General features: G+C 39.7%; 1 protein-coding gene across 1 annotated transcript; it reads right to left on the minus strand.

The window, feature by feature from the left end:
* Positions 1-6,875: 6,875 nt before the first annotated feature.
* LOC104239113 (protein neprosin-like) lies at positions 6,876-17,096 on the minus strand. The gene is made up of 7 exons (XM_009793645.2): positions 17,004-17,096; positions 16,766-16,858; positions 13,890-14,072; positions 13,421-13,537; positions 7,636-7,689; positions 7,406-7,537; positions 6,876-7,326 (listed from the first exon to the last, which is right to left on the minus strand). The coding sequence occupies exons 1-7, from the start codon at positions 17,094-17,096 to the stop codon at positions 6,961-6,963; spliced, it is 1,038 nt and encodes a 345-aa protein (XP_009791947.2). The 3' UTR covers positions 6,876-6,960.
* Between the last annotated feature and the right edge of the window lie 207 nt (positions 17,097-17,303).

A 17,303-nucleotide genomic window follows, 5' to 3' on the forward strand; every position in this document is an offset into this window, starting at 1 on the left:
CCTCCATACGACATGGCCCCGCCAGAGTTGAAAGAGTTGAAGGAGAAGTTGCAAGATTTGCTTGATAAGGGCTTTGATAGACCCAGTGTCTCACCTTGGGGTGCGCCTATGTTGTTCGTAAAGATGAAGGATGGATCGATGAGGATGTGGATAGATTATCTGCAGTTGAACAAAGTTACTATCAAGAACAAGTATCTATTGCCGAGGATTGATGACTTATTTGATCATCTTCAGGGTACCAAGGTGTTTTCGAAGCTTTGAGGTCTGGCTACAATCAGTTGAGGATTAGAGCATCCGATGTCCCTAAGATAGATTTTCGAACACGGTATAGGCATTATCAGTTTTTAGTGATGTCATTCGGGCTAACAAATGCCCTAGCAGCATTTATGGATTTGATGAATCGGGTGTTCAAGCCTTACTTGGATTCCTTTGTGATTATGTTTATTGATGATATCTTGATCTGCTCCCGCAGTCGAGAGAAGCACGAGCAGTATCTTCAAATCGTACTCCGGATTATGAGAGATAGCAGTTATATGCTTAGTTTTCAAAATGTGAGTTTTGGTTGAGTTCAATTACTTTCTTGGGTCACATTGTATCAGCAGAGGGTATTCAGGTGGATCCTAAGAAGATTGAGGTTGTTCAGAATTGGCCTAGACCTTTTGTAAAGGGGTTTTCATCTAGTGCAGCCCCATTGACCAGGTTGACCCAAAAGGTGCCCCGTTTAGATGGTCAGACGAGTGTGAGGCAAGTGTTCAGAAGCTCAAGACAGATTTGACTAAGGCAGCGGTGTTGGTGTTGCCCACAGGTTCAGGGCCTTATATAGTATATTGTGATGTATCTCATATTGGACTTGGTGTGGTATTGTTGCAGGGTGGCAAGGTTATTTCATATGTGTGACGACATCTAAAGGTTTATGAGAAGAATTATCTAGTTCATGACTTGGAGCTGGAAACCATTGTTCACGCGTTGAAGATTTGGAGGCACTATCTATATGGCGTGTCGTGTGAGGTGTTCACGGATAATAATAGTTTGCAGTATTTGTTCAAGAAAAAGGAGTTCAATTTGAGGCAGATGAGGTAGTTGGAGCTATTGAATGACTAGATATCACCATCTTGTATCATCCCGGGAAGGCTAATATGGAGGCCAATGCTTTAAGTAGGAAGTCAGCTAGTATGGGCAGCCTTGCGTACATTCCAGTCGGTGAGAGACTGCTTGCATTAGATGTTCATGCCTAAGCCAATCAGTTCGTGAGGTTGGATGTGTATTAGCCCAGTCGCATTTTAGCTTGCACAGTCGCTCGGTCTTCTTTGTTTGATCGCATCAAGGAATGGCAGTATGATGACCCTCATTTTATTGTCCTTAGAGACACAGTGCGGCAGGGTGATGCCAAGCAGGATACGGTTGGAGATGATGGAGTTTTGAAGATGCAGGATCGTGTTTGTGTGCCTAATGTGGATGGACTTCGTGAGTTGATTTTAGAGGAGGCCCACAATTCCAGGTATTCTATTCATCTGGGCACCGCCAAGATGTATCAGGACTTGCGGCAGCATTATTGGTGGAGGAGGATGAAGAAGGACATAGTTGTATATGTAGCTCGGTGTCTAAATTATTAGCAAGTAAAGTACGAGCATTAGAGGCTTGGTGGTTTGCTTAAGAAGATATAGACTCCTGAGTGGAAGTGGGAGCGTATCACTATGGATTTCATTATTGGACTCCCACAAACTCAGAGGAAGTTCGATGTCGTTTGGGTTATTGTGGATAGACTGACCAAGTCAGCGCATTTTATTCATGTGGCAATTACCTATTCTAGCGGTTGGAAGAGACTTATATCTGTGAGATCATTTGTCTTCACGGTGTGCCCATGTCTATCCTTTTTGATCGAGGTACACAGTTTACCTCACACTTCTGGAGGGCAATACAATGTGAGTTGGGCACGTGGGTTGAGCGGAGCACCGCATTTCATCCTCACATGCACGGACAGTCCGAGCGTACTATTCAGATCTTGGAGGATATGCTTCGTGCATGTGGTATAGACTATGGAGGATCGTGGGATCAGTTCATGCCCCTTGCAGTGTTCACCTACAATAACAGCTATTAGTCGAGCATCCAGATGGCTCCCCATGAGGCATTATATGGTAGATAGTGTCGATCGCCGGTTGGATGGTTTGAGCCGGGGGAGGCTCGATTATTGGGTACAGATTTGGTACAGGATGCCTTGGATAAGGTTAAGATCATTTAGGATAGACTTCGCACGGCTCATTCCAGGCAGAAAAGTTATTTCGATCGTAGGGCTCGTGATGTGGCATATATGGTCGGAGAGAGAGAGTTGCTTCGGGTATCACCCACGAAGGGTGTAATGAGGTTTGGAAAAAAGGGCAAGTTGAGCCCTATATATATCAGGCCTTTTGAGATCTTTGAGCGAGTGGGAGATGTGGCTTACAGACTTGCGTTGCCACCAGCTTTATGAGTGGTACATCCAGTGATTCATGTGTTCATGCTTCGGAAGTATCATGGCAATCCATCCCATGTGTTATATTTCAGCACTGTCCAGTTGGACAAGGATTTGACCTACGAGGAGAAGTCGGTAGCTATTCTAGACCGGTAGATTTGTCAGCTGATGTCGAGGAGTTATCCTTTGGTTCTAGTGCAGTGTAGATGTCAGCCTATTTTGGCAGTTACCTGGGAGTCCGAGTCCGATATGTGGAGCAGATATCCCCATCTTTTCAGCAGCACAGGTACTTTTCTATGTCCGTTCGATGACGAACAGTTGTTTTAGAGGTGGAGAATGTAATGACCCAAAAGGTCATCGTATGTTCTATAACTCAATTATCTGTTCCGTGGACTTTAAAACCTCATTTTATCCCTCCCCAATTTGCATGCACAGTCCGGGCGTATTTCAGGAAAGCTTTTATATTGAAGTTTGATGAAAACAATAATTTTTTCCTTTAAAAAGTTGATTTAATTGACTTCGGTCAAAATTTTGAGTAAACGAACCCGGACTCGTGTTTTGACAGTCCCGGTTGGTCCGTATTAAAATATGGGACCTAGGTGTATGCTCGGAATCGGATTCGGAGGTCCCTAGCCCGAGTTATAAATTTCTGTTAAAAATTGTAAGTCTGAAAATTTAATGGTTTTAAGAAATTGTTAATGTTTGATCTTGTTGGTATCGGGTCCGTATTTTTATTTTGGAACTTGGCAAGTTCAATATAATATTTAAGTCATGTCTGTAAAATTTGGTGAGAAACGGAGTTGGTTTGACGTGATTCGGACGTCCGGTTGAGAAAATAGAAATTTCAATGTGTTCTTGAGAATTTCATTTGATTCGGTGCTAAATTCGTAGTTCTATGTATTATTTTGGCGATTTGATCACGTGAGCAAGTTCTAATGATATTTTAAGTCTTGTGTGCATGTTTGATTTGGAGCCCCGAGGGCTCGGGTGAGTTTCGGATAGGCTACGGAGTGAAATAGGAATTTGAACACTGCTCGTTTTTGTTGCAGGCCTCAGACCTTGCAAATGCGAGGTCAATCATCGCATTTGCAATCTGAAGAGTTTGCATTTGCGTGCTTCTCATCGCAAATGCGAAGAGAAGCTGGACTAGCTTATGTTCGCAAATGCGACCATTCCTTCGCATTTGCAACGGGGATAGAGGGAGGCAACCTTCGCAATTAAGATCATCAGATCGCATTTGCAACCAGCTTAGTTCGCATTTGCAGACTTTTCTTCGCATTTGCGAATAAGGTAGGATTGTGGGAATCTTCGCAAATGCGATGGATTTCTTGCATTTGCGAAGCCCAGGTCGCACTTGTGACATCTGCAACTAGTAAAACTTGATTAGATAGAATTTTTGCTCATTTTTGAAAACTTTTAAAATAAGAAACCCTCTAGGCGATTTTTCAAAGACCACTTCTTCCCCAAATTATAGGTAAGTGATTCTTAACTCATTTCTTTCAATCTTTCACTTTATTTTACAAGATTTCAACCTACAATCTAAGATTTTCATGGTGGAATTGGGGATTTTTGGGTAGAAACTAGGGATTTCAAAAGTTGGTGATTTAGATCTCAAATTGAGGTCGGATTCTAAAACCAATTATATATCGAGGCTCGGGGGGTTTTGACCAAGCGGCCCGGGTGTTGACTTTTTCAAAAATGGCCTAAATTGAATTCTTTGCAATCATAGGTAGTTTCTAAGGCTTAAATTGAATTGTTTGGTTGGCAATTTGCTAGATTTTATTGGTCCGGAGGCTTGTGTGAAGGGAAAAGCAATGGTTGATCTTTGAGTTTGGTCTTGAAGCGGGGTAAGTGTCGTGTCTAACTTTGACTTGAGGGATTAGGAACCCTTGACTTATTTGCTATGTGAAAATACATGTGAGTGGCGTATAGGTGAGGTGACGAGTACCTATGCGCCTCCAATTTACCATTTTGCTTATTTCTTTCCCGTTCTCTTTATATTGTTCCTTCCCTACTTTAATTGTTACATGCCTACTTGTACTTCCATGTCTAACTGCTACATGTTGATGCTGTTTCACCTTGTTGAAGATAATTGTTGTGCCGTAGTTTCTTTATCCCCTATTACTTGCTTAAGTTGTTCTTAATTGTGTTTTGGTGATATTATGGGTTGGTCTCGTTGTGTAGTATTATTCGTGTAGATTCTATATCGATTGAGGTTTCTTTTTCTTGGTTCAGTTTGGTAATTATTTATCGTAAATGCCTTGTGATTTAGCTTATTGATTTGTACATTGAGTGTTTGGTTATGATATGGTTGGATCGGGCTGCACGCCGCATCAGGTGTAATAAGGAAGGATTGATATGGTTGAATAAAGGTGAATATATATATATATGGTGGGATCGGGTTGAACACCGCAACATGTGTAATAAGGGTGGATTAATATAGTGAAATAAGGGTGAAATTGCGATATTGAAATTGATATATGGTGGGATCGGGTTGAGCGCCAAAACAACCTATATGTTTCTATTTCTTGAGTTCCGTTGCTTTTATGATATTTTTGTTTGAACTGGTAAGATTTGTACTCCTGGACGATACTGGTTTATTTTCGAGGTTGTGGCTATCATTTCTTGTTGGCTGCTTAATTCCGTACTATATTTTAACTATTTTATCATTATTATATACTGCGTACAGGTTTATTGTAAGTGACCCTCCATAACCTCGTCCCTACTTCGTCGAGATTAGGCTCGGCACTTACAAGTACATGGCGTCAGTTGTACTAATACTGTACTCTGCACTTTCTATGCAGATTTTGTAGCAGGTAGTGGCTAATCGAGAGGTTGGCTGTAGATTTTTACAACTAGGAGACCTAAGGTAGTCCTGCTGGCGTCCGCAGGCCCTGACATCCCCTTCTATGCTCTTACACTTATTGTTTTTACTTCGCTTCATAAACAGTCGTATTTTCATTCGAACAAATGTTTGTAGCAAATCTTAGTGTGTTCGTAGATTGTGACACCGGATTCTGGGTAGTAGTAGTAGTAGTAGTAATAGTAATGGTAATAGTATATAAACAAAGAGGCGATTTACTTACTTCCGCATTTATTTTTGGTTTTAGCTTATTTATTGTTAATTACTGAAATGTAAAGGATTTGGTTAATAAAAACTCTAACATTGGCTTGCTTAACTGTGATGTTAGGTGTCATCATGGTCCCGATGATGGAAATTCCGGGTTGTGACACACAGGATTTATGATTTTACAAAAGATCTCCTACAGAAATGCTTCTAAGTAAGCTGAGTTGGAGTTACAAATAAATGACACAAACAAAGACACAACAATGCTAAGGACATATGATAGACTTGATACTGAGATCTGGTCCTTGGTTCAGTTGTTGCTTTGTTCTTCAATGACTTGATGTTTTCAGCACACTTGAGAGAATTGATTGTTTAGGGTTATGCAAGTGTATTGATTTCCCTTGTTTCGTATTGGTAATATACAAGTGAAGTCATTAGGATGATGTATGCATTTATCCGGTACAAAGCATGCTCAAGGAAGTGACTGTTGCACTGTTGCATATGCAGAAAACAGTGCATCGACTTTACAACTATAGAGAGTTGACTTGTATTGTCATCAGAGGAATTGATGGGCATTTGTTCCCTCTTTCGTTTCTTTGACTCAAGCTGTTGGGACTTGTGTCAGATTTGAGACTTGTTGTCCTTGAGCACTTTGAGGATGTGTAACAGATTCCCAATCTGATTTTAATTAAGAAGTTTGTTAGATCATCAAAATACACAAAGGCACGTAACTTAACATGATGAAAGTCTTGAATTTTTTATGTTAAAAAACAAAGTTATGCGATTTTTGTGGGAAAACCAAAACAATAGTTATATGACCTATAAAATTTACCCGGTTAAAATTCCAAATATATATTTAATGCCCCATTTGTTGAATGTTTGGCAGGTTACAAAGTTTGGGTTACTTTTGACAATCGTAAGCAAAGCATGCCTGCCAGTCTTACAGTTTGTAGACAAACCTGAGTAAAATGATGTAGTAGGAACAAATTTATATTTTCATATATTTCTACTTCTGATTTGTTGCTGAAATCTCACGTGTGGAATACTGGTACCCCACTTTTATTTTGTTTTAGGATTTGTCTTTAGGGATTGGAAAGGTACTTAAGAGTTTTTTTTTTCTCATACAGTTTGATATGGTATGATCTTATATGTGAATTCCTTTTGCTCTTAACTGAATTCTTTCGCGGGTAATATCCAAAACCTAAGATAGGGTGGCAATGTAACCAACTGCTATGTGTATATATATTTTGAGTATTTCTTACTTAAACGAGCTTGAGTATAACATCAAATGATATATAGTATAGGGAATTAAAAAACTAAAACACCAGTACAAGTACGACCAAAGCTTACTGTTTTTCATTTATTTATAACTGAGACGTTGATGCAAACAAGGGTAGCTTAAGTGGAAATCATTTCCTAATACTAGGCTAAACATACATGTCATTTATTTATTAGAACCAGGACCCCCAAAAAAGACAGCATGCCCAAATTCCTTATTGGTAATTGGTTTATTAGCAACCCCGTATAGGGCGTGGGCTTCTTCAAAACTTGATACCGCGGGATCCCGAGTGTTGCCAACAGAATCAAGAATTGAAATTTTGCTACAAAATGCATCTTTATCGGTGTCTACAAATTTAGGGAAACGACCAGAACCCATTGGAGGGAAAGTAGGGACTGAACTAAATGCCTCTCCACCCCATGGCGCCTGTGATGCAAAACCCTTTAATCCCATGAAAAGCTCTGGAGGCCAAAAACCAATTTGTGTTAAATCATGACTATAACGGAGCCACCGTCTTCCATTTTTCAGATCCTGCGTATAAAAAAATGATCATATATGCTCTTAGTTACTTTTCGAATGAGATGAAATTTCAATATGGTATTAATCTAACCCTTTGAATGAAGAACCTCTTGCCGAATACGCGTCCATGTGTGGAAGTCGGAAATATCATGTCCAAAGGTATTTGCGTATTCACAATTACGAATCCAGGGCAACGTGTGTTGAAGCATTGAATTGTGCCTGCCTATGTCATGATGTAACAAATTTAACTAACCTTGAGTAATTAAGGATATTTTGCTAAAGCATAGTTCACTAATATTTGAATGAATAAAAAAAACTTACTTTAAATAATGAGAAAAATCGAGTACGAGTATCACCATAAAGGATTGGATCCACCTAGATCGATATAACATTCATTATCAAACTTTTGATATTCTATTGTGTAGAATTAAAGCAAGAAAGGGGGATTTTTTTTTGTTGGTAAAATCTACCCTGCCTTGGCAGTGTAGGTGTTGTAGTTCATGTAATAAAAGAGGGGGACTAGGCCGAAACCTCTGAGTTACAACATAATACAACACAAGAAAGGTGTACCAGACCATTCTTCAAAAAGGGTGGAGCCTACGGACAAAAGAACTCCTGAACTTTCCATATTCAACTTACAAAAAAATTGGCCTTGTCGTATCTACTTCTAAAACTTGGAAGTTGCAATTTATCTAATTGGAATGGACCCTTTGCGCCACCAGGTAATTGTTGGAGTCTATCATGGAATGTCCCATTATCCAGTGTTGTCGCGTGTTTTGCCAAAGCATATGCAACTTGGTTTGCTTCCCTGTACCACTGGGAGACCTTTACTCGAATTTGATCTAAAATTTGTATGATCTCCTCAATGATATTCCTCATTTTGGCATTTTAGTTTTTCCTGTTTTGCAGCATTTCCACGATGAGTAGTGAGTCCATCTGTAGCTCAATATTGTTAATACCTCGGCTAAGACATAGCTGAATCCCAGCTCTTGCTGCGAAAGCCTCAGTCATATTATTGCTGCTACAGTGCACTGGTATGGAAAAAGCTGCGATGAAATCTCCGACCTCATTCCTTATGATTCCTCCAATTCCTGCCTTGCCTTTATTTTCCATGTAGCTTCCATCCGTGTTTACTTTGAAAGTTCCTTGTTCTGGCAGACTCCAAATTATTGGAATAATTCTCTGTACGTGCTTGAGCTTCTCAATATCCTCACATAGTTTGCACCAAGGCCACTCTGCAGGACAATTGGGGAAGGACATCCCCAGTGCTGCTTTGATGTTCCAATAGACATTGTGCTCCATGTTCCTAGTCAAAAACTTCTTCTGATTCCCATATCTACATGCACACCAATTTTTCCATATTTTCCATACAATTAGTATGGGCGTGATCTGTAACAAGTATTTGTGAACACCATTTTTTGGCCTAACATTCCACCATTGAAATATTGTGCCTCTAACATTGTTCATTTGGAGGAGGACCCCCAACGGATCCCCAAATTTCCTCCACAGATATTTAGCTGGCTGGCTTTCCACAAAATTATGTTGTATAGTCTCAGTTTGGGGGACTAAGCAACATACACATCTTGATGTTGTTTGACTTCCAAATATGATCAAAAAATCCTGGAAGGGGAGCTTATTTTGCATTAACCTCCATGCTAATATAGAGATCTTTGCTGGTAAGTTCCTATTCCAGACTTTTGAGAGTATTGGATTTGGGAGTTTCTTCCTTCTAGTAGTTTGCCATGCCGAGAAGTTGTTGAAATTTCCATCTGCTGCCGGATCCCATATTGCATAATCTTCCTTGCTTTGATCTCCAATAGTGACTACTTGTATCTGCTGAACCAGATTGTGTGGCAGTGTTTCCCTTAATTTCTATTGATTCCAGCTTCCATTTCTAATGAAGTCCTTCACCATTGGCTTTGAAGACTTTGGGTATGAGATGTAATTGCTGGCTAGGGGTCCTTTGCCAGTCCAATTATCCCACCAAAAGCTACAATTTCCTCTGTTGATCATCCAAACTATGTTAGGTTTTGCTTTCCCTCTTATCTTCATCATGTCTCTCCAAATGTGCGATTGCTTAGATGCCCCCTTCAATGCCACCGGGTGTCCTTTAGAACAATATTTTGCCCTAAGAAAGTTAGTCCATAGATTTTGCTGCGTTCTAAAATTTCACCATCTTTTGATTGTGAATGTGTCTCCAATGTCTTGAAGACACCTGATGCCAATGCCTCCTTCCTCCTCGGGATAGCACAGATTCTTCCACGAGCTCCAATGGTATTTGGACTTGTCTGTGTTTGCTCCCCAGAAGAAATTTGCCAGGTATCTTTCTAGTATTTTGTAAGTACACTTTGGTGGGTTCATCGCAGCCAGGGTGTATGTTGGAATTGCCTGCAAAACATGTTTAACTAAAGTTAGTTTTCCTCCATGTGACAGCATCTTCCCTTGCCATCCATTAAGCCTTTTCGATATCTTGGAGACTAGGCCATCAAAATAGGCTATCTTCTTCCTCCCAACAAAGATAGAGCAGCCTAGATACACAAATGGGAATTTTTTGTTCAAGAACCCAGTCGTGCTTCTCATTCTGTTTATCCTTGATGGTGAGGCTTTAGGATTAGTGAGGAAATAACTTTTATCATGATTGACCAGTTGTCCTGATGCCGCTTCATATTTCTTCACCACTTTCATAATCATTCGAACTTATCTAGAGCATCCAGCCGTGAAGATTACAATGTCATGTGCGTAGGACAGATGACTCACCTGAGGACCCCTGGGACTCATTGAAAAAGGAGTAAAGTTTCTTTCATGTTGGGGGTTGTTAAGCATCCTAGAAAAGACCTCAGCAGCCATTACAAACAGTGAAGGAGATATTGGGTATAGTTTCTCTAACTTCCATTTCTCCAGGGATTGAAGTCAAAAACTCATTATCTGCTTGTGTGACTACAGTTGGAATGCACTCCAGGATCTTCCTATTTTCCTTGGTTGGCCTAAGGTTGAAGAGTTTCTTGAAGTGTCTGATGGCTGCTTTGGTGATCTTTTCATCTCCTTGAATCCAGTTGCCTCTATATTTTTGATTTTGTTCAATTGCATTCTTCTCATTCTGTCTCTTATCATACTATGGAAGTATTTGCTATTGTAATCTCCTGCTTCAAACCATTTTTGTTGAGCCTTTTGTTTGAGCATTGATTCTTGCATAGCTAGCCAGCTGATACATTCCGCATGTGCTTTGTTCAGTTCTTGTCTTGTTCTTTCATCATTACTGATCAATTCTTGCTCCTCCAATCTCTGCACTTCTGTTTCCCATTCTTTGCATTTCATGTGTACATCCCCAATCTCTTCCCTAGACCATAAACCTAATCTTCTGCTAAGTGCCTTCAATTTCTGTTGTAATCTCCGCATTGGATTACCTGTGACCTGTATGTTCCATGTTTCCTGTACTACCTCTTGAAAACTATTCATGTTTCCTGTACTACCTCTTGAAAACTATTCTGATCTGTCCAGAATTCCATGAATCTGAAGTACTTGATAGGTTCCTGTTGATTGTTGAAGCACTTCATGAGAATTGGCCTATGGTCAGAGCCAGTTCTAACAAGGTGCCTAACACTATTGTTTTGAAATTTCTGAAGCCATAGGTCATTGATCATGATCCTATCCAATCTCTTCCAAATCCTCTTTGAAGGTCTTCTATTGTTGCACCATGTAAACTTAACCCCCACATATCCAGCATCTAATAGCTCACAATTGTTCATACAATTAGAAAAATCAATGCTTTTGTTGATTCTGTAAGGCCTTCCTTCCAATTTCTCATCTGTGTCTAGGATGGAATTGAAATCCCCTCCCACGCACCACGGGCCATTCACCATTGCATTTACCCTTTCTAGACTATGCCAAAGCTCTCTTCTTTCAGTAGAAGTGCACTTAGCATAAACAGCAGTTACAAACAGTCCATTGCCTCCTCCTTCTTCACTAATGTTTATTGTTATTTGTTGGTCTTCATTTGTCATCGTAGTTGTTTGACAGTTTGTTGTCCAGAAACACCATATCTTGCCATTGTCATTTGAGATACATTGATGGAATCCCATAAACTTTTTGTATCCTTCAATCTTCTCTTTCTGAACAAACGGCTCCATGATGGCTACAAAAGCAACTTTGTTGATAGTGATTAAATTTTTTAGTCTATGTATGGCCTTTTTTGACCTAACTCCTCTGATGTTCCAAAATATCGCACTTATTATGAAAATTACTTTTTTAAAGGTTTTGTTACTCCCTTCGTTTGTCTAGGGGGAGTTATCTCTTTGTTTCTTTAGCTTTTGCCTTCCCTTCTCTGCTGATTTCTTCCTCTTTCAGTTGGTAAGCATTCCTTCTTGTTTGAACTTCCAATCATCTTTTGATCCGAATTATTAAAACCTTCTTTTTCCTGTTCTTCTACTGTCTCAGAATCTCCTACACTGCCTAGTTCTTCTTTGTCTCTTTCCTGTGGCATATTGTGTCCCCCATACAACTCCACAACTAGGTGATTTCCTTGCTGATTTCTGACGGTCGTGTCAACACTGGATGTGTCTGGTTCTGTTTCCTCCACCCTTTGAATGTTGTTGTTCTGCTTTGCCGCTTGCTTATCTTCCAGTTCAGTGTTTTGAGGCCTCTTACTTTGAGGCGTATGGCAAAAGTTAACATCTTTATTGTCATTCTCCCCTGGTAAATTTGTTCCCTGTTGTTGCATCTCTTGCTCCCCTACTTTTGTGCTTTACCCATTTTCATTAACTTCATCAGTATTTTCATTAACTCTTTGAATTGGTATTTGCTTCAGAATTTCCTTGCTCTTAGCCCTCTTTTTGGTTGTTTTGAAGATCACTTTGCTTCTTTTCTTTGGTATTTTCTTCTCTTTCTTGTCCTTCTTTTGCTTTGTTGTCTTATTGACAGATGCGTTGGCCTCCTCCTTCTCCTTATCTTTGTTGTAATCAATCTTGTCTTCATTGTTTACTTCCTTCTGCTTGACTTGATTTCCCTGCTTCTTTTTGTCATTATCATGTGGTTCTCCCTTGCTTCCTTCAACTACAACTCTGTCCCTTTCTAAGCTTTTCCCTGCTGCAATTGTTTCACTGTCTTTTGCCTCTAATTCCTTGACTTCATTGGCTCGTCTTCTCTCCAAGACTCGACAATTCATCATCGAGTGTCCCAGCTTCTTGCAGTGTTTGCAATATTTTGGTACATTATCATACTCCAGTTTCTGCTCGAATCCTTTTAGGGGGGAGTCATCATCTTCATCTCCCATCCAAACACTAGTGAGCAAAGGTTTGAGCAAATCTACCTCTATTCTCACCTTAGCCATACTAGGCCTCGTCTTCTCTCGTGTAGCTATGTCCATTTCCAGCGGAGTGCCAGTGTCTTTTACAATTTGTTTCACATAGTGCCATGTATGTAGATGGAAAGGTAATCTAGGAAGATTAACCCATACCGGAACTATGGGCATGTCCTCCTCTGGTTTGAAGTCTGGGCTCCATTTCTGTAGCCACATTTGATTTCCTTCAATGTCCACTGATCTTCTATACCACACTGTGCTATAGTCCTCATCATTTGTGAAGTCTAGAAATACATTGTTGTTATCATAGACTCCAATTTTGACCGAGCCCTTCAATGGAAATCTCTCCAGAAACCTCGACCTAATCTTTTCAATTTGGGGGCGAATTTTCAGAAATCTCCCCACAATCGTTCTCCTGCATTCCGCTGTCATGACTCCATAGTAATCCTTAGTCTTAAAAATCACCGCTGGCATGCCATTATGAGATGTTCTTCTCGCTATCACTGATTCCTGCTCTTGCTTAGTTGGGTTTGGTGTGGAGTTGATGGTGTTAGCATAAGTAAGTTTCATTGGAATTCCTTCTGGTATCTGACTCGTACTGGCCTTGGCATCTCTCTGGTGTTCTACACGCGCCGGAATCTTGCGGTCTGGCGGCTCCATGTGATGGGGTGGTTCAGAAACGGGGGGTCTGTTAGGGGTTTTACATTAGGCGCGTGAGGCGCGTTCTATATTGGGAGAGAAAGGGGGATTGAATTTCACTTAATTAGCAAAGTAAATTAAAAGTAATACTTTGTCACGGCCATTTTGTACCTTCACGATGGATGCACTCCATTGATTCGGAAGAACCTTTGGATTAGAAATACTACTTGTCGTTCCAGCTCCCGAAATCTTGAGATTTGGGTCATTTATTGTTTGTTCTAGAGCGAACTAAATGTTGAAATCAGAATAAGTAAGGCGATATGCTCACATTGGTTGATTAAAAATATCCCTTTTTTGAAAAAAAAGTTGCAAGTTCTTAACGAGGTATAAAAACAAATATATATGCAAGCCGCATTGAGATTAACGTCCACATATACCCATAAATTCGAAATCTTAAAATAAATTAATAAATAAGATGAAAATCATGAGTTTCAATGCAATAAGAGCTCCAACAAGATAATAACAATAGTAGAGTTCCCACTTGGATCATGTTTAATTTGTTGCTATTGCATATAATTATTTCAATTTGCATCTTAGTGTATTAGAATAAACAAAAGCAGTTTATCAAGGAGTAGCTTACGTGTAAGACGCCACCAGCATAACTAGCATTAAATCTCCTTTCTCTAATGAGATCTTCTTTCGTAGTTCTTCTAATAGGAACTGTTCCCATTGGACAACCTCCATCTTTAAGCCCGATTCTGGAGCAGCTATTGGATGTTGAGGATATTTTGTCTCTCTTTAATGGGGAGAGAGATGGTTTCATCTGCATGCATCATATACAAAAATTCAAGAATCACAATGTCACGCCCCAAAAATTGAGGGGCGCGACCAGCGCTCGACCGGGTAGCCCCAAGCCAAGCGGATCTGGGTGTCTTTCCTATTCCACGTGATACCCTGCGTTTCCATTACCCATTAACCAAGTGAAATAGCCATTTATAAATTTGAACACATTCTTACGAGATTTACATAACATACATAGTTACTTAGCGTGGTTTAAAAGTTATACTACCCAAAATACATAAATACATAACCCACATTTCCTAAATGCCCATGTAGCCTCCAACTTATAGATGTGGTCGACAACACACCGATAAGGAGGACTCTACTAGACACGGCTCCGAGACATCCTAGGACACTTTAAAACCTTAGGCTCTGATACCAAGTTTGTCACGCCCCAAAAATCGAGGGGCACTACCGGCGCTCGACCGGGTAGCCCTCAGCCAAGCGGGCCTGGGTGCCTTTCCTATTCTACGTGATACCCTGCGTTTCCATTACCCATTAACCAAGTGAAATAGCCATTTATAAATTTAAACACATTCTTATGAGATTTACATAACATACATAGTTACTTAGCGTGGTTTACAAGTTATACTGCCCAAAATACATAAGTACATAACCCACATTTCCTGTCTATGGAGCCTCTAGAGATACAGAAGGGTGTTACAATACTTGCCGGTAACAACGCTCCGGCTATACCTTACGCAAATACCAAAATAAAATTTTGGGGAGGATAAGCGGCATGAGCCACGCAGGGCCCCAAGAGGGAAGGGACTCACCAATTCAGCTGACGGGAGGTGAAGGAGTGCTACTGTCGGTGGGCTGGAGTACCTGTTATGGAACCACCTACAATCATAACACGAATGTAGCGCCCCCGGCAAAAGGGACGTCAGTACATTTGAATTGTACTGGTATGTATGAACAAACTTTACCCCAAGTAAAATCAAGAAATACACAGATAACAAACAGTAATAGAATCAACAATCAAATGCACATGAAAGGAACAACCAAAGCCAAACAAACTCCACAATCTCTCCTTTTCCCCTTTCAACATTATTTCATCACATCAATGATTTCACAACTTTCACATATTTTTATTTCAATAGTGATTTCGATCACTTTTCCACCCTTATTACCTCGGCCACCCTTATCACCACAACCCACACTTTATAACTTCGTGTTGCGGCGCGCAACCCGATCCCACCGGACAATTACATTTCACACGACAACAACAACAATTCACAAAGAATTTTCATAAACGTCAATACCATTTGCATCATATGCAACAGCCCGTATACAGCTTAAGTCACAACGATAATTGCCCGCGACAAGTCACGTATGATATTACCACAGTTTTTTCAATTGCATCAATTACGATTTCTTTCCATCATTTGTTACACAGCTCTTACCACATAAATACATTCACACACACACTTGGTTTGTTGCCATTTACTTACACCCTTAAATCGGGAGACTTAACCAACAACATTCAAGGCATATTAATCACAAGAATTCGCAAATAGTCCACATAAGTAACACATACCAATTACTCGTACACCAAACAAGGTGACTTTACAAAGGTTAAAGTTAGCAATACATACCTGGAGTCGAATTCCCCCTTTTTTTCTTCTATTTCCAATTCACCAACAACCTAGTACCGTCAATCTAGTTCACAAGTTAACACATATAACTTAGAATTGAAGTTCACAAACTCAGCCCGAACTTACTTAGGTTATCAACCCCTCTTTTGCAAATCTTTAGTTCTACCCAATTCCTCTTACTAGATTCTAGGTTTTAAAGAACATACATGTGTATCTCAACTTCCATTTTCAAGAATTAACGCATGAGAATCTCTTTTTTTGTTTAAATCTGAAAATAATGAAAAAGGGTTGGCGATTTTACCTGCAAGAACGGAGATGAAGACAATTACTTGAAATTCCCCGGCCCGAGTGACTTTGAAGAATCAAATTGATGAAGGTAGGACTTTATCTCTCAAGAATTCTCTCTTCCCTCTCTCTAGTTTTGTTCAGAAAATATGTTAAAATAAGGGGTTGGGGTATTTTATTGAAGAAGGGGTCGGATTTAAAATTTAGAAAAATAGGAGCTCGAGTTAGGTATGCGATCGCACTTTGCGATCGCAAAGTGGAAATGCGGTCCGCAAAATGGACCGCAAAAGTGGTCCCAAAATCTAAACACACTGCCTGGGTATGTGGCAGAAATGCGGTCCGCATACCCATTATGCGGTCGCATAGTGCACCGCAGAACTACCCCTCACAAAATCCCAATGGAAATATGCGATGACTATGCGGTCCGCATATCCGTTATGCGATCGCATATTGGACCGCATATTTAACCTCCAATTCGACCAACGCACTGACTCACTTTGCGACGATTATGCGGTTCGCATATCTGTTATACGACCGCATTCTAGACCGCAGAATTGCATTTCCTGGAAAACAGTATTTCTTGACTTTTTATAACATAGATCAGTACCAAAAGGGTCTGAACCGCGGCTCGCTTAATTTTACACATTCCTAACATATATTCGGGACTTGGCACCACGAGCTACCCGGTTTTAAGTACAAGTTTTCACGGGGCCTTACACACAATCATTCTTACGTTCACAATACAAGTACTACAGTGATGATGAATAAGGATCTATATACCAATTAGACATACCTGAGGATGATAAGTATGATTCTTTAGTAAAGGATGATCAAATGCAGGTTGTTGATAGAAACTCACACAATCATAAATATCTCCATATTCAGTCTACAAAATAATATAACTTGTTACTGGTTTTAAGTATATAGATTATTTATGTGTAATGTTTTATTAGCTCTATGAAAAGGACATAATTTAGAATAATGCGAACAGACCAAAACGAAAAATAAAAATCTATCTTAATAGTTTTGACTGCTGGCTTATTTAAAAGTTTTAGTTGCCTCTCCAATGCTTCATGGTCCTTCTTTGATAAGCCCTCAACTTCATTATAGTTAAGATAAATCATAATTGCAACAAAAAATTATATAACGTTTAGATGTATTCTTGTGGTCTTCATCCTATAATAAATTTAAAATATATTATTAGATACAAATAAAATCATCAAATTAAACATAAAGGCTAATAAGAGAAATGGAAAACTATGATTATTGTGCAAATAGCTAGCACATGACATATAATCCATCCCTTCAAGGATGGAATTTAAGAAATAAGA

This window comes from Nicotiana sylvestris, chromosome 8, assembly GCF_000393655.2.
Source record: "Nicotiana sylvestris chromosome 8, ASM39365v2, whole genome shotgun sequence".
Classification (NCBI taxonomy): domain Eukaryota; kingdom Viridiplantae; phylum Streptophyta; class Magnoliopsida; order Solanales; family Solanaceae; genus Nicotiana; species Nicotiana sylvestris.

What these genes read in the sequence shown, in the direction of transcription:
- LOC104239113 (XM_009793645.2), bottom strand. Translation starts at nt 17,096, where the DNA reads ATGATTTATCTTAACTATAATGAAGTTGAGGGCTTATCAAAGAAGGAC. An exon ending in ATCATACTTATCATCCTCAG is followed by an intron (nt 14,073 to 16,765) that starts GTATGTCTAATT and finishes TGATGCATGCAG; the next exon opens with ATGAAACCATCTCTCTCCCC. An exon ending in ATGCTGGTGGCGTCTTACAC is followed by an intron (nt 13,538 to 13,889) that starts GTAAGCTACTCC and finishes TTCAACATTTAG; the next exon opens with TTCGCTCTAGAACAAACAAT.